The 19,815-nt window shown below is 64.5% G+C and overlaps 1 protein-coding gene across 1 annotated transcript; it reads right to left on the reverse strand.

Annotated features, from left to right (window-relative positions):
• Positions 1–1,841: 1,841 nt before the first annotated feature.
• SLC17A9 (solute carrier family 17 member 9) lies at positions 1,842–17,697 on the reverse strand. Its single transcript, XM_060033284.1, has 13 exons — positions 17,513–17,697; positions 11,375–11,572; positions 10,830–10,969; positions 9,025–9,124; positions 6,985–7,115; positions 6,410–6,506; positions 6,139–6,235; positions 5,467–5,554; positions 4,646–4,680; positions 4,170–4,285; positions 3,521–3,576; positions 3,342–3,371; positions 1,842–2,907 (listed from the first exon to the last, which is right to left on the reverse strand). The coding sequence occupies exons 1-13, from the start codon at positions 17,569–17,571 to the stop codon at positions 2,744–2,746; spliced, it is 1,311 nt and encodes a 436-aa protein (XP_059889267.1). The 5' UTR covers positions 17,572–17,697; the 3' UTR covers positions 1,842–2,743.
• Between the last annotated feature and the right edge of the window lie 2,118 nt (positions 17,698–19,815).

The raw sequence follows: 19,815 nt of genomic DNA on the forward strand, positions 1-19,815 counted from the left end.
TGTCAGCCAGCTGCAGGAGGACAGCAGCCTGGCCCTCCCGAGGTGCCTCCTGGCTGTGGGCCGGGCAGGCAAGGCGTACACACACGCGTGCACAAATGCACACACACACATGCACTATTGCACACATGCCCTGCACAAGTGCACACTCACGGCCCCGGGCGGCCAGAGCCCCTCCTCTCAGGAGGGAAGTGTCTGGGGTTTGGTGGCCCTACAGACTCCGCACCGGCTCTCCCCCTACTGCACTCAGGGTTGGTGTCGGCCCTGGGATCCTGCCAGGGCCAGCCGGGCTGGGGACGTGTCTGAGCCTGGCTGCACCAGATAACACAGTGGGGCCCGGCCATCCTCCCGCCCGTCCGCGCCAACGCTGCCCTCCCCGCCAGCAACCATTTCACCTGGAACCCTCGGAGCCCGACCCAGGGCCCAACACTGGCATTGGGAAGGGTTGAGGGGCCGCACCCAGCTCCAGGTGACACTGAGCACGAGGGACGGCAGTGACGGGAGGAGGCTGGGCCCAGCTACTGCACAGCAGGCCCGGGGCCCCCACATCCTGGCTTCTCCCTCCCCTATTCTGCCAGGTGCTAACAGAAGCGTGACCAGACTCGGATTCCAGGAGGCCGGGGATCCCAGTTTACACGCATGCCCTAGGACCCCCTGCTGAGCAGGACCCACCAGCACCTTCTGGGTCCCGCATCCCTTCAGGGCTCGAGCACTGAGACCCCAGACGGCTATGTTCCCACGGGAAGGGCCGTCTCTCTCACGCTCTCCAAGAGTTTACAGTTTGCTGTGGGTTAGAAAGAAAGGTGTTACTCTCACATCCATGCTCACAGCAGCGAATTCACGGCGGCCGAGAGGTGGAAGCAGCCCAGTGTCCACCGATGGATGAAGAGCTGAACAACACGTGGTCCCGCCATACAATGAAGTATTACACGGACTTACAAAGGAAGGAAATCCCAGCACGCGCTACAGCACGGACGAACCCTGAGGACACCATGCTTAGCGAGATGAGTCAGTCACAAAAGGACAAATGCTGTAGGATACGTTTCCATTGAGGTCCCTAAAGGGTCAAGTTCATAGAGACGGAAAGCAGATGGTGGGCGCCAGGATCTGGGGGAGGGGGAGGGGAGAGCTCCAGTTTGGGAGGAGAAGGTCACGACGATGATGGCGGTGACGGTTGCCCAACAAGAAGGCAGAGCATCCCTGCGCTGCAGGCACGAGGACACACCTGCGTCCTGTGTCCTGTGTCCTGTGTCCTGTGTCCTGAGGAAACCACCCCGCCCTGGGGAGTTTCCCGGGCAGGGCTCCCAGCTCGGGAGAGCACAGCCTAGAAACCCACCCGCGGTTTCTCATGAAAACCCCCAGCCGAGCAGACAGCGCGGCCTTTATGGCAAATTAACATTCTGGCTGCATCTCCGTGAACAGTCAGGCCAAACCTACAGGGGCCAGACTCACTCTGTAATCGCGAATCTTTCTTTCAGAGTCTTTCTGATCACAAGTGGGGGGGCTGCGGGAGGAAATCTTTGCTTACATGGAGAATTAGGAGTTGTCTGATTCTAGAATCTACACAGCTGACAGCTACACCAAGCAGCTCCGACACAGACGCACAGGCGGGGTGTGTCCAGAGCGGGAGCTAGGAAACCCCACCTCGGCTGTGTTTGCACGTGTGTGTCAGCATCCTGGAGGGTCAGTATGTCTGTTCTTGGCATTTTCCTTCGACTGTTTGAAACACGTTGCTGGTTTCCTCGAACTAGTGAAATAAATCTTTAACACTCGTTTATTCTTTTCATAAGAAGGGCCTTAAATAACATTATGGTTTTCTTTTTAAATAGTTTAATAGTCATCATTTAAATAAGGCTTTGGTGTGCTTTTCCATTCTCATAGTTTCTTTTCTCTGCATATACATCTTGCAAAATCTATTATTAATCCGCGAGACGACCGGCCCCTCTATTGTAAACAAGGAGGGAGAAAGAGAATGCGGACCGGTGGATTCACTGGTTCCGGGGCGTGTCCTGGCCAGGAGCAGGTGCCCACGCGCCCTCCCCAGGCACCAGGGGAGCAGGACGCATCGCCAGTGCCTGGGAATCCACGGGAGGGGACGCCGGGGGCAGGGTCCCCAACGATGCACAAGGGCCTCGAGCCCCCACTTCTGCCCACCCATCGAACTGGGGGGCCTCAGCCTGGGTGCCTAGAGAAGCGGAAACACCACAGCCCTCCCTGGCCTTCTTCTAGAGCTGTGGTCCTCAGCCAGGGGGCGGGTCTCCCGGGGACACTTGGTGATGTCAGGAGACAGGGTTGGCTGTCATGAGTAGGGGGGTCATCTAGTGGGTGGGGGCCAGGGACACTGCTAAACGCCCCGCAGTGCACAGGACGGCCCACCACAGAGATCCGACCCCAAGAGCAGAGAAACAGAGCCAGGCAGGTCTGGGGAGAGACTCCCGTGGGGCGCCCTGCCCTGCAGTGACACGGCCCCGGGCGGGCTGACCACGTGGGGCTTGGTCTACGAGGAACAGGCCGTGTCTGTGACGAAGCTGCTGCTACTGAAGATGCTAATCCACCCACCGTGAGGTCCCACCAGCCCGGAAGGAGGCTGCTACCCCCAAGGGCGGGGGAACCGGACCGCACTCTCCTGCGGGGCTGAGGCTCCCCCGCCTCTGCTCACCCTGCGGGCCAGGAGCAAGGGGCCTCTAAGCTGAACGCTGTCCCCGAGGGGACGGCGCTGGGTCCTCGGGGACAGGGGGTCGGTCGGCTAGAGGTCCTCATGGGCGGGGCTCAGGTCCACCCGCTGGGCCTTCCCGAACACCAGGAAGGTGCATAGCCCGAGGCTGCTGACTGCCGCCACCAGGTCGAACACGGACGTCCAGGAGCCCGTGGTCTCGATGAGGTAGCCACCCAGGCACACGCCCACGACTCCTGCACCCTCGAGAGGGGACAAGCAGACGGGGTGATGGGCCATCCCGCCCCTTTGAGGACAGCTTTGAGGGGAGCTGAGGGCGGGGGGCCTGAGGGCATGAGCCCCGTCACCGTCACCCAGGCACTTGGCCTCTGGGGACCCTGGACCTCGGGGATTCACTCACATCTGCGGATCACGTGGTTGGGGACGGTTACATGCCATTGGAAGCATGAGCACCGTGGTAGACGGCTCTGTGCTCTCCCCCGGCCAGCTCTGGGGTCTGGGCTCCCCCCCCCGCCACTGCTCTGACACTGTGGGGACCCCCCAAGGGGTGCCACACCCCACCCTGAGGGCCGAAGCAGCGGAGCAGGTGGGAGGACACAGGCGTGGGGCGGCGCCCCGGGGAACTCTGGGTTTGAAACCCGCAGGCAGGGGACCCCAGCCCACTTCTCACCTGCCAAAGCCCCAACTGTGTTGGCCACACCTGAAACAGGACAGAGAGAACGAGGACCAGTCAGCGGAGGCCCACTGTGACCCTCCCACGGCGCACCCACCTGGGGGCCCTGGGAGCGGGGAGGGGGTGAGCAGGGGGGCGCAGCCACTTCCTGTCCAACGAGGGGCCAAGGTCCTCACCAAACAGAAAGCCGGCACAGGACGGGGCCAGGTCCTGAATATTAACGGAAATGCCGCTGCGGGAAGAGGAAAGGACGCAGGTAAGTGACCACAGGGCGGCCGCCACCCGCCAAGCCGGCGGTCGGTCCTCCGATCACCTGGATTCCGGAGGCTGGCCACGCCAGGAGCTCAGCTCCAGCTCAGCGGTTACGCATGGGACCCACTCCCAGGATGAAACAAGACAGGGAGGTGAGTTTGCCTGGACTCACACTCATTTGCCACCCGATAATCTGGAAAACGACATCAAGGTGCCGATTCCCAAGACAAGTCAGTGCAGTTTTTCTGACTAAACACTAAGCTGCTGCGCAGGCCGGGAGGCCCGCAGAACAACACGTGGGATCCGATGGGCTCGCTCCCCACCTTTGGTTCAAAAGATGCTGCTTGGGGACCCTCATCTGCTCTGCCAGCCCCTCCCCAAGCACCCGTTTTGCTTTCCCAAAAGGCCCAGGTCCTCACCGGCTTGATACCCTGACTGCCCTTCGCCTCGCGGCTCACTTGTGGGGACCTGCCATGCGCCCGCCCTCCATGTGCGCCCCGAGCCAGGGGCCCCGGACCCGGGAGCCCAAAGGCAGCGTGGGTGGCTCTGGTGGACGAGGAACCTGGCCCTTACCTGTGGTTGAAGGTCTGGAGGCCGATGGAGGCTGATGCAAAGACCACAGACTTACAAAAGCTCGAGGTGTGGCCCAAACACAGGGCAAAAACGCTGGACAGGCCGAGGCCCATCGCCTGTGGGAGAGACGAGTGGGGACGGGGTGGGAGTCTCGCCCCTTCCTGGGCTGTCTGGGCCACACTGAACGAGGGTCGGTGGGCACCCCTCCCGGGTTGGGGCCTGCCTGGAGGCCACTGGGACGAGGCTGCACAAATGATCTGGACCTGCTGGTCGTAGCCCATTCGACGTGAGCCGACCCAGGCCCCCAAATGGGCACCAGGACTCAGGGAAGGGCCTCAGGTCAGCCAAGCCAGTCCCAAGCACTGCCCCACAGTGCCCTCCAGCCACTGTGCCACACCAGTCCCCTTCTAGGTCAGGGGCCCCAGGAACGAAACAGGGACGTCCGGAGGGAGAGAGCCGTCCCACGACCCTCCTACCTGCATGAACTTCCGCACAGTGATGGTCCTGTAACCTAGACGGGGAGACCAGGAGACATCCTGTCGGCCCATCTGTGCTGTCCCACCCCAGACGGCACCCAGAGTGGGTCCCACCCTCACGGCTGCGCGGAGGGAGCGGGGAGAGGAGGGCCGGGCTGGGCTGGCGGTGGGGCAGCCCCTGCATCGCCGTGAGCCGCGCGCACACATGTATGAGCCTGTGCACTTAGAGGGTTCCCAAGGCCGAGGCCTGGCAGGCGCACCTGAGGAAGGCCACTCTATGGTTACAAAGTGCTTGCTTTGTGTTTCTACCAATTTTCTAATTTTTCCACAATGAGTGGGTGGTTCTTCTGTAACTAGGACAAGACTGACATTTAAGGACGTGCAGTGCAGGGTCGTGGGGAGCTTGCGTGTCTGCGGGACAGTCATCCTCGGGCCGTGTGCACTCGGGTCTCAGGCCTGAGACCTCTGACCTCACCAGGTGCCCTTTCCTCCTCTGAAGAGGCCGGGGGCTGTGTCCAGCCCCCAGGTGGAGGAATTCCACCGTCGCAGTGTGACTGTGTCCCAATGTCCCCACCTGGGGAAACAGGCTGGGGGGTGAGAAGCTGGAGGCAGTCATCAGCAGAGTCGGGCTGGGAGCCGGGCTCCACGGGCCCACCTGGCTGGCTCTAAGGGCCAGGGGTCCCACTCTCACGGCCTGGTCCTCGGGGGCGTGGCCTCTTCCCATCGCTACAGGAGCACCCCAGGAGGGGTGCCTCTCTGCCCCCCAGAGTGAGGCAAAGCCCAGGCATGGCTCCCTGCCCGGCCCCTCCCCCAGGGCTCACCCTGATTGATGAGACGGTCTGAGAGAAGCCCACTGAACAGACTGGCAGGAATGGCCACTAGCCAGGGCACCACGTTGAAGACCCAGCCCTGCAGGGAAGGAGGGTGCAGGGGCCTCAGAGGCCGCCAGGGCAGGTGCCCGACCACGGGGAAAGGACGAACAGCCCAGGTGGTCATCCACGCCCACCACTGCCCACCAGGCTCTCTGCCCACAGGCTGGGCCTCCGAGATCCTAAGTCATCCCCGACCTTGACTGAGCGCTGGGTCCCCAAGTGCTATCACCCCTGCAGGCAGAACCTCCCTCACGGCTCCCCACACCCCACAGGGCAGAGCTGGGGGGCCGCACCCTGCCCAGAGTGTGCAGCCAGGGGGCCCCGGTCACCAGAATTAGGAGCGTAGCCGGGCGGCTGGGGTGCAGTCAGCCAGGCTGACCAGCAGCTGACATCTGTGCCCACATCACAGCCCCTGCGTGCCCCCCCACCCCCCGGGAAGGACTGTCTGCAGACAGGCAGGCAGCCGGGGCAGCAGCTGGGCCTCTCCTGTGTGCACCCAGGTGTGGCCGCTGAGCCAGGAGGCGGCAGAGCTGCCAGAGCTCGGCGGAAGGAACCCAGGGCCCCTCTGCGTGTGCTTCGCGGCGCCCCCCAACCCTGTGAGCTGCTGGGCGGCCAACCCACCTTGGAGCTGGGGAAGGTCTCCTTAAAGAAGGTCGGCAGCCAGGAGAGGAGGATGAAGAAGGAGCAGGCCGCCGAGAGCTGGGAGATGATGGCCGCCCTGGGGGGGCGGGGGCCAGGCTCAGGGTCCACACCCCAGCCCCTCCCCACACCCAGGGCAGCCAGGGGCCTGAGGGCGCGGAGCCCAGAGTGGAGCCGCCCCCGCGTGGGCCGCTCGCCCTGTGGCCGAGGTCCCCAGGGCCCCAAACCCCATCCCCGCAGCAGCCCGGCTCACCAGACAGAAGGCTTTCGGAAGAGCTGTCTCCAGGGCACCTTGGTGTGTCTGGACACCGGCAGGCCCTGCGCCAGGACGCCCAAGGCCAGGATGAGATCTGAAGGGCAAGGCATCTCCACGTGAAAGCCATTCAAAGAGGGTGGACGGCTCTGCCCCCACAGGCCAGAAGCTGGGGGCGGCTCGTGGGTCCCCGGCTGTGCCTGGGGGCCATCCTGTCCTCTCCGCCAGAGCCTGGGGTCGGCAGCATCTGCCCTCGAGGGTGGACAGTAGTGTGGCCATCTGTCCCCTGAGTCCTCAAACCCTCCAGGCCCCACTCCTGTCACCGGGAGCCACCTCTACCCCTGCAATCTGCCTCTGCCGGCTGCACAGCCCCCTGCACGTGTGCGTTCACCCGGCGACTCTCACACCAGACTTGACCGTAGCCGGCTGAGACTCAGGGAGTGGGCGTCTTCTGTGAGGCTCTACCTAGGGGATCCTGGGGCCCCCGAGCTGGCCTGCTCTTGGGGGTTCGGTGGCCGCTCGCTGGAGGGGACAAGGCGCCAGGGCCCCCGCCCTTCCCAGGCAGCAGCACGTACCTTTCTCACCCAGCAGACACCTGTACACGTAACACACCCACAGCAGGGTGAGCCCACCCGAGAAATAGAAGACGCTCGGCCAGCCGTACCAGTCCAGGAGCAGGGAGCCTACGGCCCCCGTCACCAGCGTCCTGGAACGACAGAGAGGGGCGTGGCTGGGACCCTCGCTTCACGGGGGTGCAGAGACATCTCCGAGATCCCTACCCCAGGTGACCTGAGTCCCTAGAAAAGAGCATTTCTATCCCCTGTGAGGCAACTGCCCGGAAGGCTGGTCCCCAGGCAGCTTGCTAGGGATGTGATAAATGGAATGTTTATAAATGGAATATTTCCTGCCATATCAACAAACAAAGGATGTCACATTCATCAAGGATTGCAGCCCTCCAACGTGAGCCAGTGAGCCCTGAGGAAACTCAGGGCTGAAAAGAATACCTGCTATCCTGCAGCCGTCTGACCGCAGCCACTCCCTGCGGTGAGCCCTGCGCAAACTCAGGATGTGAAAATACAGGACACTGGCCCCAGAGAGCTGAGGTGCACATCAAAGGAATGATTTCAGTGAGCCCAGACTCTTGCATCTTCCCAGACACAGAAAAGCACTAAATTCCTAAACTTGAGAGATCGAGTTTTCTTTAATTAACAATAATTTTTGACCATTACCTGCCCTTTTGTTGCAAAACTCCTCTATATCCCGGCTCCTCCCCTCACCTCCTGGGAGCAGTTTCTCTGAAATGCTGTCTCCCGGGCTGCAGCCCTCATTTTGCCCCAAATCAAACTTAACCTCATGTTGTGCATTTTTTTAAGACAGATGCAAGCTTTCCGGGGACTCCCGGTGCCACGGGGGCCAGCGTGGACGTGGCAGCCGTGATGTGGCACACGGGTCCTGTGTTGCCCTAGTATCTCCTTACTAGGCCTCCCAGTTGGCCTACAGTTGTGTGTGGATCCTTTTAAAATGAAAAGGGCAACGAGAAGACAGCGGTGACAAGAACACGCTGAAACATAAAACCTCCTCGCTGTTTTCAGCTGCTCATATCAGAGAGGATGAAATTTCAAAAAGATTTCAAAATGCAAAAACAACCACCCAACCCAGCTGCCTCCCCAGGTCCTGCCAATGCTATTGTCCCAAATATGCCCTCGGGGCCCACCCCTCCCCCAGGCTGGCCTGTCTGTTCAGAGGCTACCCCTCAGCTGCCCCCCACCTGCTGAGGCTTGGCCAGGAGACAGTTAAAGGAGAAAGGCTTTCCCCCAAGGCCAGTGGAGGGATGCCTTCCGCTCTGAGCCTCCATTTCCCCATCTGCGGGGAGGGGGTGGGCAGGGTCTCTCCCTGTACCTCCCCTGCACCCCACTCCCTCCCCGGAAGGCCCAGGTCACCCAGTGAGACGGGATTTCAGATAAACAATGAAACTCTCCTGTCGTGTATTGCTTCTCTGAAATTCACATGTCACTGGGCCCCCTGGGTTTCTATCTGGGCCACTCCCAGCCCCCCAGCAGGTACCCCTCACCCCTCTGCATTCTGCTTGGACCTCGGCAGCAGTAACGTGAGGGCCCTGAGCCCGGGGGTCGTGAAGCCCCAATAGGACAGCAAGACGTCCTTCCAGCCCCAGTGTGGTCGCCCCACGGAGGGTCTGGCGCTCTGTGGGGTGCAGTGGGGAGGGGCACAGGTCTGGCCCTTACAGGTCTGGACCTTTCATGTCTGGACCGTGACGGGTACCCTCTGGGGCGAACGCAGGCCACCTCCCCCATCGGGACGGGCACCCCATCCAGTTCTGTCAGCACAGATGGAAGGGAACGTAACACCCCAGCCCACGTGCCAGAGCCCCAGAGCTCTGGTCACGTGCCGCTGGCCCGAGAGGGACAGAGCATGCATGGAGATGGGGGTGGCAAGCGCCTCCCAGAGCACAGAGTCACCAGACCTGCGTCACCCTGTCCCAGATGTGCACGTGGCCCGTCCCCACCAGACGCACCGAGGCGCTCTGCCAGGTGCACGCCCTTCGCCTCCCCACACCGACCCCCCCCCCGCTCGGCCCCCCCCAGGCCGGGACTTACCCAAACTGGGAGCCGGCCCCCACGGTGCTGTAGGTGAAGGCTCGCTCACTCTCCCGCACCTTCTGGGACAGCAGGCTGGTCAGCGCAGGGAAGTAAACCCCTGGGGCGGCAGAGAAGGCAGAGGCCCGCGCAGAGCTGTGTCCCGAGCTGGCCCGCGGGCCCTGCCGGGGTGGCCGGCAGAGGGGTGAGACGGGCTGGAAGCTCCGCGGGGCCCTCGGTGATTATTCAAGTCCGGGTCTCCTTCCTCCCGCTGTCACCCCCAGGGATCAGCAGGGCTGGGCTTTTCCCAACACTCAGCTAAAGAGACAGCTCGGGGAGCGGGGGGTTCGCTCAAGGTCCTGCCACCAGGACGGCTGCAGGGGGGCTTCTGGGCCCACGCTGGCGCTCCTCCACTGTCACGCCAGCTCCCAGAGCCACACGGCTCCAGAGTCCTGGCACCAACACGCAGAAGCACACACACAGGTGACAAGTGCACACGCACACACACTGACACACACGGTGCGTGTACGTCGGTGAGACCGGAACAGCCCCGCGGAGCTGCACTGCCAGGCCCTGGATGTGGTGCTGCCCTGCAGCTACGCGAGATGCCACCACAGGGAGGCGGGGAGGGAGCTCGGGACCTCCCTGTACCTTTCGCTGCAACTTCCTGTAAAGCTATAATTATTTTAAAATCTAGTTTAAAAAAAAAAAACTGCACTGGCGAAAGCAGCTCTTGCCCGTTACACTGCGCTTTTCTCCAAAAGCACCTGGGGAAGCTCAGAGGCCAGGGCACATAGGGACAGGACTTGGTCCCTGTCTTCCCTTTGGGGCCCCGGGCCCCTGCTCACACCATGTGGGGAGCACGTGGGGTGAATTCAAAGGCGCGCAGGCACTGGACTGCCTGGACCACCAGGACCACATGTGGGCCGGCCCGGTGGGGCTGATCAGGAAACAGGCAGAGGCCCATTCCAGGATATACATCTGGGGTATTGGGGGTACGGGCTAGAGGCCCACGCCCCACCAGAGCTCTGGGAAGTGGGGAGGTGTGGTGAGGAAGGGGTCACGTCCAGAGGACGGATGCTGTCAGATGCCATGCTGGTGGAGGGCAGGAGCTCAGAAGGCCGTCCCACTCCCTGGAGTGTGGGTGTGCGCCCCTGCCACCAGCTCCCCCAGGCCACTGGGGATCTTTGAGGGGGGCTCTCTCCGTAAGTGTAATATCCCCGAAGAACGAGAGCGGGGGTTTGGGAAAGCTGGCAGCCCCTCAGCCTGCTGGCCCGGCCAGCGTGGGTGTGGCCTCCGACTGGCAGCACGCAGAAACTGGGCACGTGCCCACCATGCGGCTGGTGGAGCCGACGGTGCCGCGGGGCAACCTGGCTGACACCGGATCCCTGGAGCGGAAGTTTTGGCAGAGGAGGACACGTGACATTAAAACGTGCCAGCCAGACTGTGAAGTGACTCGAGACACGGAAAGTGCCTTGGGCGCGACGGCCTCGAAGCACAAACAAAGCCCGGTGCAGGGAAGCGAAGCCCAGAGCCGGCAGCCCGCCAGCGGGGACGGCCCGAGCTGTCCGCCTGCCAGGGAGGAGAGCCCATGACCTCAGCAGCAGCAGCGCTGCAGCACTGACGCACCCGCTCTGAAGTGAGGCACACCACATGCAGGGGCACACACGAGGACACACGTGCACGCCCACGAGCACCCACCTGAACACGCGCCCGTGCACACAGGCATGCATGCACATACATACGCGGGCACACACACCCGTGCACACACTCCCCTTGCTCTGCGGCGCGTGGGCCCGAGGTCCAGCCCCCCGCAGCCCCCCTACCTTGGAGCAAGCCCGTGAGGATGCGAGAGAAGGTCATGAAGGCCAGGTGGGCGCTGCTGAGGCGGGAGAGCAGCGGCGTGGCGGCGGTGATGAAGCCCCAGGCGGAAGCCGACAGCAGGATGACCTTCTCACCCCCGATCCTGCACGGGGGACGAGAGGGCAGTGACGGGGAGCTGTGCGGCTGGGCTGCAGGCCGGACCAGGAGACCCTACCGTGGAGGAACCCGGGGAGGGGGCCGGCACCGCCCGTCACTTGGAGCTGCCCTCTGGGGTGGGCACTGCAGCCACATCCCCTCTGCAGAGGAGGCCGAGGCTGAGCGCGCAGGGTACAGCCGGGTCCCTCTGTCCCCATGGGCCCCAGAGCTGCCTCCTTGGGTGCCGGTTGCTCCCCAGGGAACCAAGCACCCCAGACGAGCTGAGCGCCGGCCCCAGCCCACCCCTGCGCAGCCCTCGGGTCTCCCAGCCCCCATCCTGCTGTGGGCGGGGCCTCCCCCCATTCCCTTCCTAGGAGCCACCTCCCAAGCCCTGCAGCGCGGGAGGGATTACCGGTCCCCCAGGTGGCCGCCCACCACCTGAGTCAGGCAGTAGCCCCAGAAGAAGCTGCTGAGCACAACACCGGCCTCTTTCTTATTCCAGCCGAAGTCCTGGCTCATGGCGGCGGCACAGACGGGCATGCTGACGCGGGCGCAGTATAGCAGGCATGTCCCCAGAAGCAGCGTCCCTGTCCACACCTGGCACTCGGGTCTGGGGAGAGAAGGGCCCGGTCAGGCCCAGGAGAGGCTGTTGGATGGGGCCCCTCGGCCACCTCTCAAATGTCCACCTGCTCACGTCTGGTGACTCCTGGGAGAAACGGGCAGACACAAGAAATGATGCACGGGGTCCCTCCAGCAGCAGGGATGGGAGCGGCCGGATGGCTGTCGCAGGGCAGAGGCTGAATAGCTGCAGCTGGGGAGGTGCTGCTCTCCAGGCCCGGGGCTCTCGGTTTCCATGGACCAAGGGCCCAGGAAGGCAGCAGGCTGACAGCTGGTAGCCGGCCAAGGGGGCGACGGGCTGGGGAAGAGGACCCCAGCCGCAGCAGAGAGGGAGGGTACCACAGCACCATGGGCCCCCGCAGGGTCCCCAGGAAAGCTGGGTCTGCCCAGCAGACCACCTTGGGGCAGACAGGCCCTGGGAGGAGCCTGGGCAGCAGTGAGGCAGCCCTGGCCGCCTGGGAAGGTTGCCAGACCAAGTCTATACAAGTCCCCAAAGCTCCTGGCCAGCACCGTCGACTGTCAGTCACCAAACCAGGAAGTCAGAAACTGCCAGAGTGCAGAGCCCGGAGGAGCCCAGGAGACGCAGGTGCCGTGGGACCCTGAGCGGGGCCCTGGGACCTCGGGGGAGAGTGCAGAGCCCGGAGGAGCCCAGGAGACGCAGGTGCCTGTGGGACCCTGGGTGGGGCCCTGGGACCTCGGGGGGGGGGAGTGCAGAGCCCAGAGGAGCCCAGGAGACGCAGGTGCCGTGGGACCCTGGGCGGGGCCCTGGGACCTCGGGGGGGGGGGGAGTGCAGAGCCCGGAGGAGCCCAGGAGACGCAGGTGCCGTGGGACCCTGAGCGGGGCCCTGGGACCTCGGGGGAGAGTGCAGAGCCCGGAGGAGCCCAGGAGACGCAGGTGCCGTGGGACCCTGGGCGGGGCCCTGGGACCTCGGGGGAGAGTGCAGAGCCCGAGCACAGCGTGGGCTTTGGCAGCAGGACTGTCCACGGCAGTCCACTGATGGGGACCAATGGACACTGACCTAGGACGTGAGTGGGGGCACGTGTGGAGCGCGTGGCAGTCTGTACTGCCTTTGCGGTAGCTCTGTACATCTAGAACCGCCCTAAGAGACAAAGTTTGGGGAGGGGGGATTGGTATTTTTTTAACGAAAAAGAGAGAGGAGACTCGGTGCCCTTTGTGCAGGTGGAGGGGGGCTCAGTGGGGGACGGCCTGGGGGAGGAGCCCCACTAGTGACTTGCGATGTCTTTGCACAGGGCGGGGATGTCCCCTGAGGGTGGGGGCCACAACTGGGGGGGGGTCGGGAGAGTGGACAGGCCTTGAAGCAGTCTCAGTGGGGCCTTGCGGGTCCTGCCTGCACCTGGACTCACCTGCCCAACTGGGGCAAGGGTTCTCCCCAGGGTGGGGAGGGGTGGTGGTGCGAGACGCACAAAGGGAATAGGTTCAGGCTGTGGGGAAGGCACGGGGCCGGGGCTCCAAGCCCAGGGCCCCCGAGGCCTGCCCAAAGCAGCCCGAGGCGTTAGTGCTGTAGACCTTGGGGAGGCCACTGGACAGGTGTCCAGGAGGGTGAGGCCGGCAGGAGCCGCACGGGCAGTTCTCAGAACAGAGGGAAGGACGCCTCTCACCTGGCGGATGACCCAGGACACTGGAGTCTCACCCTCGCTCCCCAAACCCCCTTGGACCCCTGTCTGGACCTGGCGGGGGCTACCCCCACTGGCCGGGCACGTGAAAAGAACAGCCAGTGGGGCCCAGGGTAGTGGAAGCTTGGACTCCATCTGCGGACACGGGCAGGTCCCCTGCCTGTGGGCCCCACCCAGGCTCAGGCTGTGAGCCGACTCCGGGGGGACAGTCCAGGGTGAGGCCAGGACCACCCCTGGGAGGGCCGGAGCCCTCGCCTGCACGCCTCCCCTCCGAGGGTGAGAGACCTCGGAGGCCCTGAGGGTCTTGCCCGCTGGCAGGCAGCACCCGCACCAAGAACTGATAAGTGCGTGCGGACGGCTGTGTCCGTTATCTCCGGGGCAGGACCGCTGGGCCAGCAGCGAGGTGGGGCTGCCCCCCACCCCCTCTGGCCCGCACCCTCCTCCTGGCAGGGTGGACTCCGCACCCCTGGCGCTGGGGGAAAGTTTCGGGGAGGGAAGAAGCTGCTGTCCTGGACCTGGTCACAGACAGGGCGGGGGGTGGGGGGTGGCACGTGGGGCCCGTCGCCCGGCCTCCCGAGCTTCAGTTTCCTCGGTGAAGATGGGCTCATGTCCCTGACACCCAGCTCCTTCTCGGGTCAGTGAGCAGCAAGGTGACCCACCAGTTCCTGGAGCCCCAACAAGGAGCTGTCGACCGGCCAGCGGGCTGGGAGAGGCCTGGCACCAGCACGGCCCTCCTCCACAGGCGCCTCCCCCGGCTCCGCTCCCCCTGGCACATCAGTGTACTTTTCCACAGTCCAGGGAGCGAGTCGGGGAGCCTTCCCCGTGTCTCAGGCCTGCAGAGGCCTCCCCGGCCCCGCTGCTGCCCTCACAGCTGAGGAGCTGTTGCCCCAGGAGGCTGCAGCGTCTGGCAATCCCACTGGCGGAGACAGCTGCTTCCAGGCTCGAGCCCCTCCCTCGGGGGGTTTGGGGTGAAGGAGCCCGGCCTGCTGTCCCCAGACAGAGCCGTGTTTGTGGGCGGCGCCCGGTTTGGAGTTTGGGAATTACAGTCCAAAGTGTTCTGCAGCCCTCAGTGATGTGTGTGGTCTGATGTAGTGACCAACTCTCCCGGAGGAGAGACTTGGGTGCCGCTCTGGGCCCTGGCCTGACTCGGGGAAACCCGCCCTTCCCTGTGCCTCAATTTCCCCGTGTGCACTGGACCACGGATTTCAAACTGGGTCTCTGGGTGCCCGGAGGGGTGCCATGGGTGGGGCTCCCAGGCAGCACTCTTGGACGAGTTGCTTTTTATATTAGAACCTCCTATAGGAGTCCAATGGGAAATAGGGTCCCGTGCTGGAAAGCCTGCCGTTCTGCAGTTCCAGGAGCCGGCCGCTGGACCGTGCCTCGGCAGGGGCTGGGGGGCTCCTCCCTTCGGAAACTGCCCGGTGACCCTCAGTGACGAGGGAGGGGCCGTCACGCCCCCACCCTCCTTCCTGGTTCGTAAAGTGTGCCTGGAATGACTCAGAAGCCAAGATGCTGAGGATGACAGTAGCACAGCGCATGCGGCAGGTCTCGGTGGCCTCCCCCCTGGAAAGGCTAAGGCGGCGGGAGGGGGCGGAACCCCACGGGGCAGGTCGCAGACTCACCTGGGGCCTGGTGGTCCCAGACGCTAGTTTCCTTTACAGAACCAAAGACTGTGAGGGGCGGGGCAGGGGCGGGGCGGGGGTTCTGCCAGGCCAGCGAGTCCCCAGGAGGCACCCGCTCAATGTCTGAGTTTGTGACATGCAACCCCTGGGGGCTCAGGGCCTGTCTCCTCCGCGGCTCCAACCGTGGGAATGACACCCCCAGTCCACCCTCTTGCCCCCTGTTTCCCAGCCCCGCGCTTCAGGCCTTCGGGGACACTGCTCCCTCTGAGCAAACATCCCACCAGGCCTACTGGGAGGCACGGTCCAAACTGCCCACCAAAACCAGCCCAGCCGGCCACCCGGGCCCACCAGGACGGAGCCAGCAGAGGACTCATGAGCCCAGCCCTGCCGTGGCCTCGACGCCCGTCCAGGGCCACCTGCACGGCCCTGCGGGCGAGCCCTCGGCAAGCACACACGCACGGGTTGGTGCACAAGGGGAGTGGCAGGGGCTGGGGAGCAAGGCTTTTAACTTCCCACGAACAGCCACAGCCCGAAGTTGCCTTTAAAAGGAAGTTTTATTCCTTTATGTGGTCAGAGCAGCGGAGGGTCACCTGCGCGCAGATGGGACCGCGTGCCCGGCACCTGCCCCTCCCTCGGATGCACTGTGCCGGCACCCCGGGAGCCTGGCTTTGTTTGCTCTCTGGGTGGGAAGTCCAGTTAGAAACAGGGGAAAGCCAGATGAGACTGACCTGCTCTGGAAGGCTGGCAGGGTACCGAGAATACGGTGCTGCCCCCCCGCCTCCTTGTGGCCCCGGGAGGTCAAGAAGGGCCCGTCAGCTTTCAGGCAACCAGCCCACTCTGAGTTTAAGGCGCTGGCATGGGACGCCCTCTGGAGCTGGGGGGCCAGGTGCTGTGTGCTTCCTCCCTGGGCCCCGGAGGCCCCCGCAGCCCTGGCCCTGAGTTGGCGGGCAGCGCCACTGGGTGGGCAAAGGGACGTCCTCCACAGCTGCTGGGGACACAGAACAGGCCAGCTGGAGGTCTGGCTGGAGGGGGTGACCCAGACACGGCCAGCTGCCAGAGGCCCGATTAGGACGCCAGACGCAGAATCCTGGCCCTGCGGACGGGCTTGCTAGGAACACGGAAGGTCATGGCAAAATCAGCCACAAAAGGCCTGAAGACCTGCCTCCAGCCCACTCTGTCCACTCCCGAGCCTTGGGTCTGAGCCCCCAGCTCTTCAGGGTGCTTCCGTGAACCTTCTAGAACCTTCTGCATCCTGCAAATGGCCCCTGTGCATGAGAAGCACCCACGGCTGAGCAAACACAAGGTCACGTGGACCCTCGATTCAGAAAAGGGAAATGAGTCGGCGCTGGGGGCAGAGGGCAAGCAGGGGCAGAGGGCAACCGCCGGAGCGTGCGGGCCCAAGGCTGCCGGCGCCCGGCTGGGACGTCCCTGGGGAGCCGCCCTGCCTCGGGGGTCATCCACATGGCGGCAGCCGCCCACGGTCGCCCTTGTCACGATTCTCATCACCTTTAGCCACTCGGGGGTGCGAACCACCTTTTCCCGCTGAGCCCCACTCCACCCAGGACCCCCGCTACCCCACCTGCAGGTGCTCCTTTCTAAACTGGGCGGGGAGGGAGGCGGTGAAGGCAAAGCCGGCCAGATCTAGATCCGTTAAAGCGTAACCGAGGGGGAGGTTTCAAAACATTCTTCAGAGGTCCCGGCCCTCTGCCCAGCTGGCTGCGGAGCTGCCTGCCACCTGGGTCGGCGGGGCCTCGCCTCGACAAGGGCGGGGAGAGAGCGAGGGAGCAGAGGCGGCCGCAGGGCGCTCCCCAGCCGGGCACACCCCGCATGCCTGCCGCCCTCCTGGGCACCTGGCAAGGAGACCCCGTGCTGCAATTTGGGCTTTGGGGCTCCTGCCCTCACCAGGCCCTGTCCCAAGGGAGCCTTCTGGCTTCTGAGGCCTTCCTGTGACCAGCTGTGGGAGGCGGGTCCCGCAGGCAGCAGGGCAGGCCCCGGGGACTCAGAGCTGGAGGTGGACGGGCCTGGAAGCGCAGGGCCTGACTGTGGGCCTGGGGTCCACTGGAGGACCTGAGGGAGCTCTGAGCGGCGGGCGGCCTGGGGGCTGCTCTGAGGGCTCGCCTCTCGGTCCTGGTCGCCCTGTGAGTCATGCTGGTGAGCAGATCCCTGTCCCAGGGCCTTCTGCACCCCGGCAGCAGAAGAGGGCGGCCTGCCTGGGCTCTTCCTCCCTCACAACCGACACCCCCGTGGGGACCCTGTTGGCGTCACGTCTCTGGCACACGACGACAGCAGGGCTCAGCCAACTGCTGCAGGTGCCGGTGTGGTCCCCCCAACGCCCCCCAGCCCACTGCCTGCCTGCGCAGGTGGCACTCAGTGGGTGGTCACAGGTGCGGTCCTGGGGGTGGGGAGGCCGTGCCTGGGAGCCACCCTGCCCAGCCAGGCAGGCCTCCCGGGACAAGACACTGCGCACACCACCCCCAGGACCGGGGCGGCCTGGAGAGAGTGCAGGGGGCTCTGGGTGGGTGGGGGGTGGCACTGGCCCTGGATGGGAGGCGTGGAGGTGCAAGGCCCCCCAGGCAGAGCAAAGGTGCGGGGCGGCAGGGAGCCATCTCTGCCCAGGACGCCCGCTCCCTCCCCTGACCGCCGCCCCGCCCCCACCCCCCGCCGCGAGGCCCCACCTGGACCACTGGGCGTCCTCGGCCGCTTCCCTGCGGGCCTCATCCGGGAGCGGCTGCATCGGGCGCGGACGGCGTGGGCACAGGGTGTACGGGTCCGTTCCCGCCCAGCCGACCCACCGGGCAGCGCCGCCCAAGTCCACGTGTCAGTCCCAGCTGCGCTTCCGACCGGCGTACTCCCAGGACGTGTCGCCCCCGGACGGCCACCGCGGCGGGCGGGGCGGGGCGCGCAACTTGGGTCTCCGCCCTGCTCACTCCGTCGGAAAGGCCAGACCTGGCGCTCCCGCGGGCGGGCGGGTCAGACCCTCGCGCGCCCGGGCCTCCTCGCTGCCGGTCGCGGAAGTTCGGGATGGCGCGGGCACTTCCCCTGCAGGCGGCAGGAAGGATGGGGCTTTGGAGGGGCTGAGCCGGCGTGATCCCGGCCGGACACATTGCTGGCAGGGCAGCCTCCGCGCACACACACAAATGGAGGTGTGGTGGGGTGGTCCTCACCTCGCAGGGCTGCCTACGCATCCGTTGACAGCTCGGGGTAGTCTCACCTGTGCAAGGACAGCAAGACTCAAGGGGAACCAATTTTTAAAATGGATCTTTGAAGGTGGGCTCCAGCCCTGTGACCCTGGACCAGCCTGGGAGCCCTGGGCAGCCCAGCGCTTGCGGGGGGTGGGGGTGGGGGCTGAGTGTTCTGAGTACGGACACGTGCCGGGCCCCACGCTGAGCCCTGTGGATCCTCAGTCTCAGGGCTCCACCTGACCTCAGAAGGCTTCACACCCACGTGCTGCGCACAGCCAGCGCTGTGACGGTGGGGACACATTGGAAGCAGGTGGATTTCTGGGCGATTCTGCTTCCGCCAGCTGCCCCCTCTTCACCCTGCAATGCCCCCTCCACCTGCTACCCCCTCAATCCATCCTCCACACGGCAGCCTGGCGAACGTGGCCACATCCCACCCTGCTCCATGTGTGCCTGCTGAACAAACTGCTGTTCTTCCATCCACGCGACGCTCAACGGGGCAGAAGGATGGGGCTGGAGAGAGGTGTGTGCCCCGAGAGCCTGTGACTCGGAAAAGTGTTCAGCTCAGCTACGACAGTACCCCACCCTGCTCCTGGCAGCTCACCCTCACCCACTGCCTGGGGCTCTTTGATGATGATTTTACGTACAGACCTAGAGCCACACTGTGGGGGGCATTTGTCATTTGCCCAAAGTCCCTCTCCTTCTGGAGCTGATGTTCCAGGGCGTGTAGACGAAACACGAAAAGGAGACCAAGTGGGGCAGGGAAGGGTGGCTTCTGCCGTGGGACGGGCTGAGAGGTGCTCCCAGAAAGACATACGCGTCAAGTCTGAGAGCAGGGAAGGAGGAGGCCGTGCGGGCGGGGCGGGCGGAGGCCCAGGGCCAGCTCCAGGACCGCAGGGAGCCCAGCCGGGCTGAGGAGGGGGAGACAGGAGGTGGGGACAAAGTGCTGGTGAGGTCATTACTTGAACCTCACAAACACTGCTGTTCAACACTTCTGTTTTACGCTCAGGATACAACAGAACACCCGGAGATTAAGGACTCATCAGTCCCACGAGTCTGTGGCCAAGCAGGGGCCAGTGCCCCGTCCCCTCACCCTGGCCAGGGTGGTCGACGGCCTTCCAGGCTTCCGGCTGACCGCCCACCACCTCCCTTCCCGCCCCTCCAGCCCCGGCGTGGCATCCTCCGTGACGGCTGGGCTGGCTTCACTTGCAGAAGCCAGATGGTAAAATTAGTGTGACTGTAAGACACCACGACCCGTGGGAGAGAAAACCTCATGTGACAGGGCCCGCGGCTGAGTCTGCGGAGAGCGGGAGCCACGACCGGAGGAGGAGACGTCCCTCCGTCCTCTCCGGTGACTAAGCTTACGTGCAGCCCAAACACGCAGAGTGCCTTGGGGTCCCAGCGGCCAGGCGCATCCCACCCCCAGCTCCAGAGGCGCGTCGGGGTCTCAGCCTCGTGCCGCAGTGAGCCTGCTGCTCCACGGGCATCTGACATGGAGAGAACGCAGCCGCTCAGAAGCTTCACGTGGGCAAAATCTGCTCACCTCCAGTCGCTGCTCCACTGGTCAGAGCTGGGGGTAAACGAGCCCGGGAGACTTCCTTCTGTGCCACGGTCGGATGTGACCGTGAACCTGGCCTTCCAGCTGGGAGGCTTCCAAACCGCAGACAACCCGGGCCCCGTGTTCCTATCTAACTCCACCCCCCAATCCCCACAACGGGAAACACCTCCATGCTGTCAGCGCAGGGTTATCGTGATCAGTGGCCCCAGACCACCCCTCCCCTCCTCCCCCCTCCCACCGC

The sequence above is a fragment of the Delphinus delphis genome, chromosome 15, assembly GCF_949987515.2.
Source record: "Delphinus delphis chromosome 15, mDelDel1.2, whole genome shotgun sequence".
In the NCBI taxonomy this organism is placed as follows: Eukaryota; Metazoa; Chordata; class Mammalia; order Artiodactyla; family Delphinidae; genus Delphinus; species Delphinus delphis.

What these genes read in the sequence shown, in the direction of transcription:
- SLC17A9 (XM_060033284.1), bottom strand. Translation starts at nt 17,571, where the DNA reads ATGCAGCCGCTCCCGGATGAGGCCCGCAGGGAAGCGGCCGAGGACGCC. An exon ending in TTCCGAAAGCCTTCTGTCTG is followed by an intron (nt 6,236 to 6,409) that starts GTGAGCCGGGCT and finishes CCGCCCCCCCAG; the next exon opens with GGCGGCCATCATCTCCCAGC. An exon ending in CTGTGCGGAAGTTCATGCAG is followed by an intron (nt 4,286 to 4,645) that starts GTAGGAGGGTCG and finishes TCTCTCCCACAG; the next exon opens with GCGATGGGCCTCGGCCTGTC.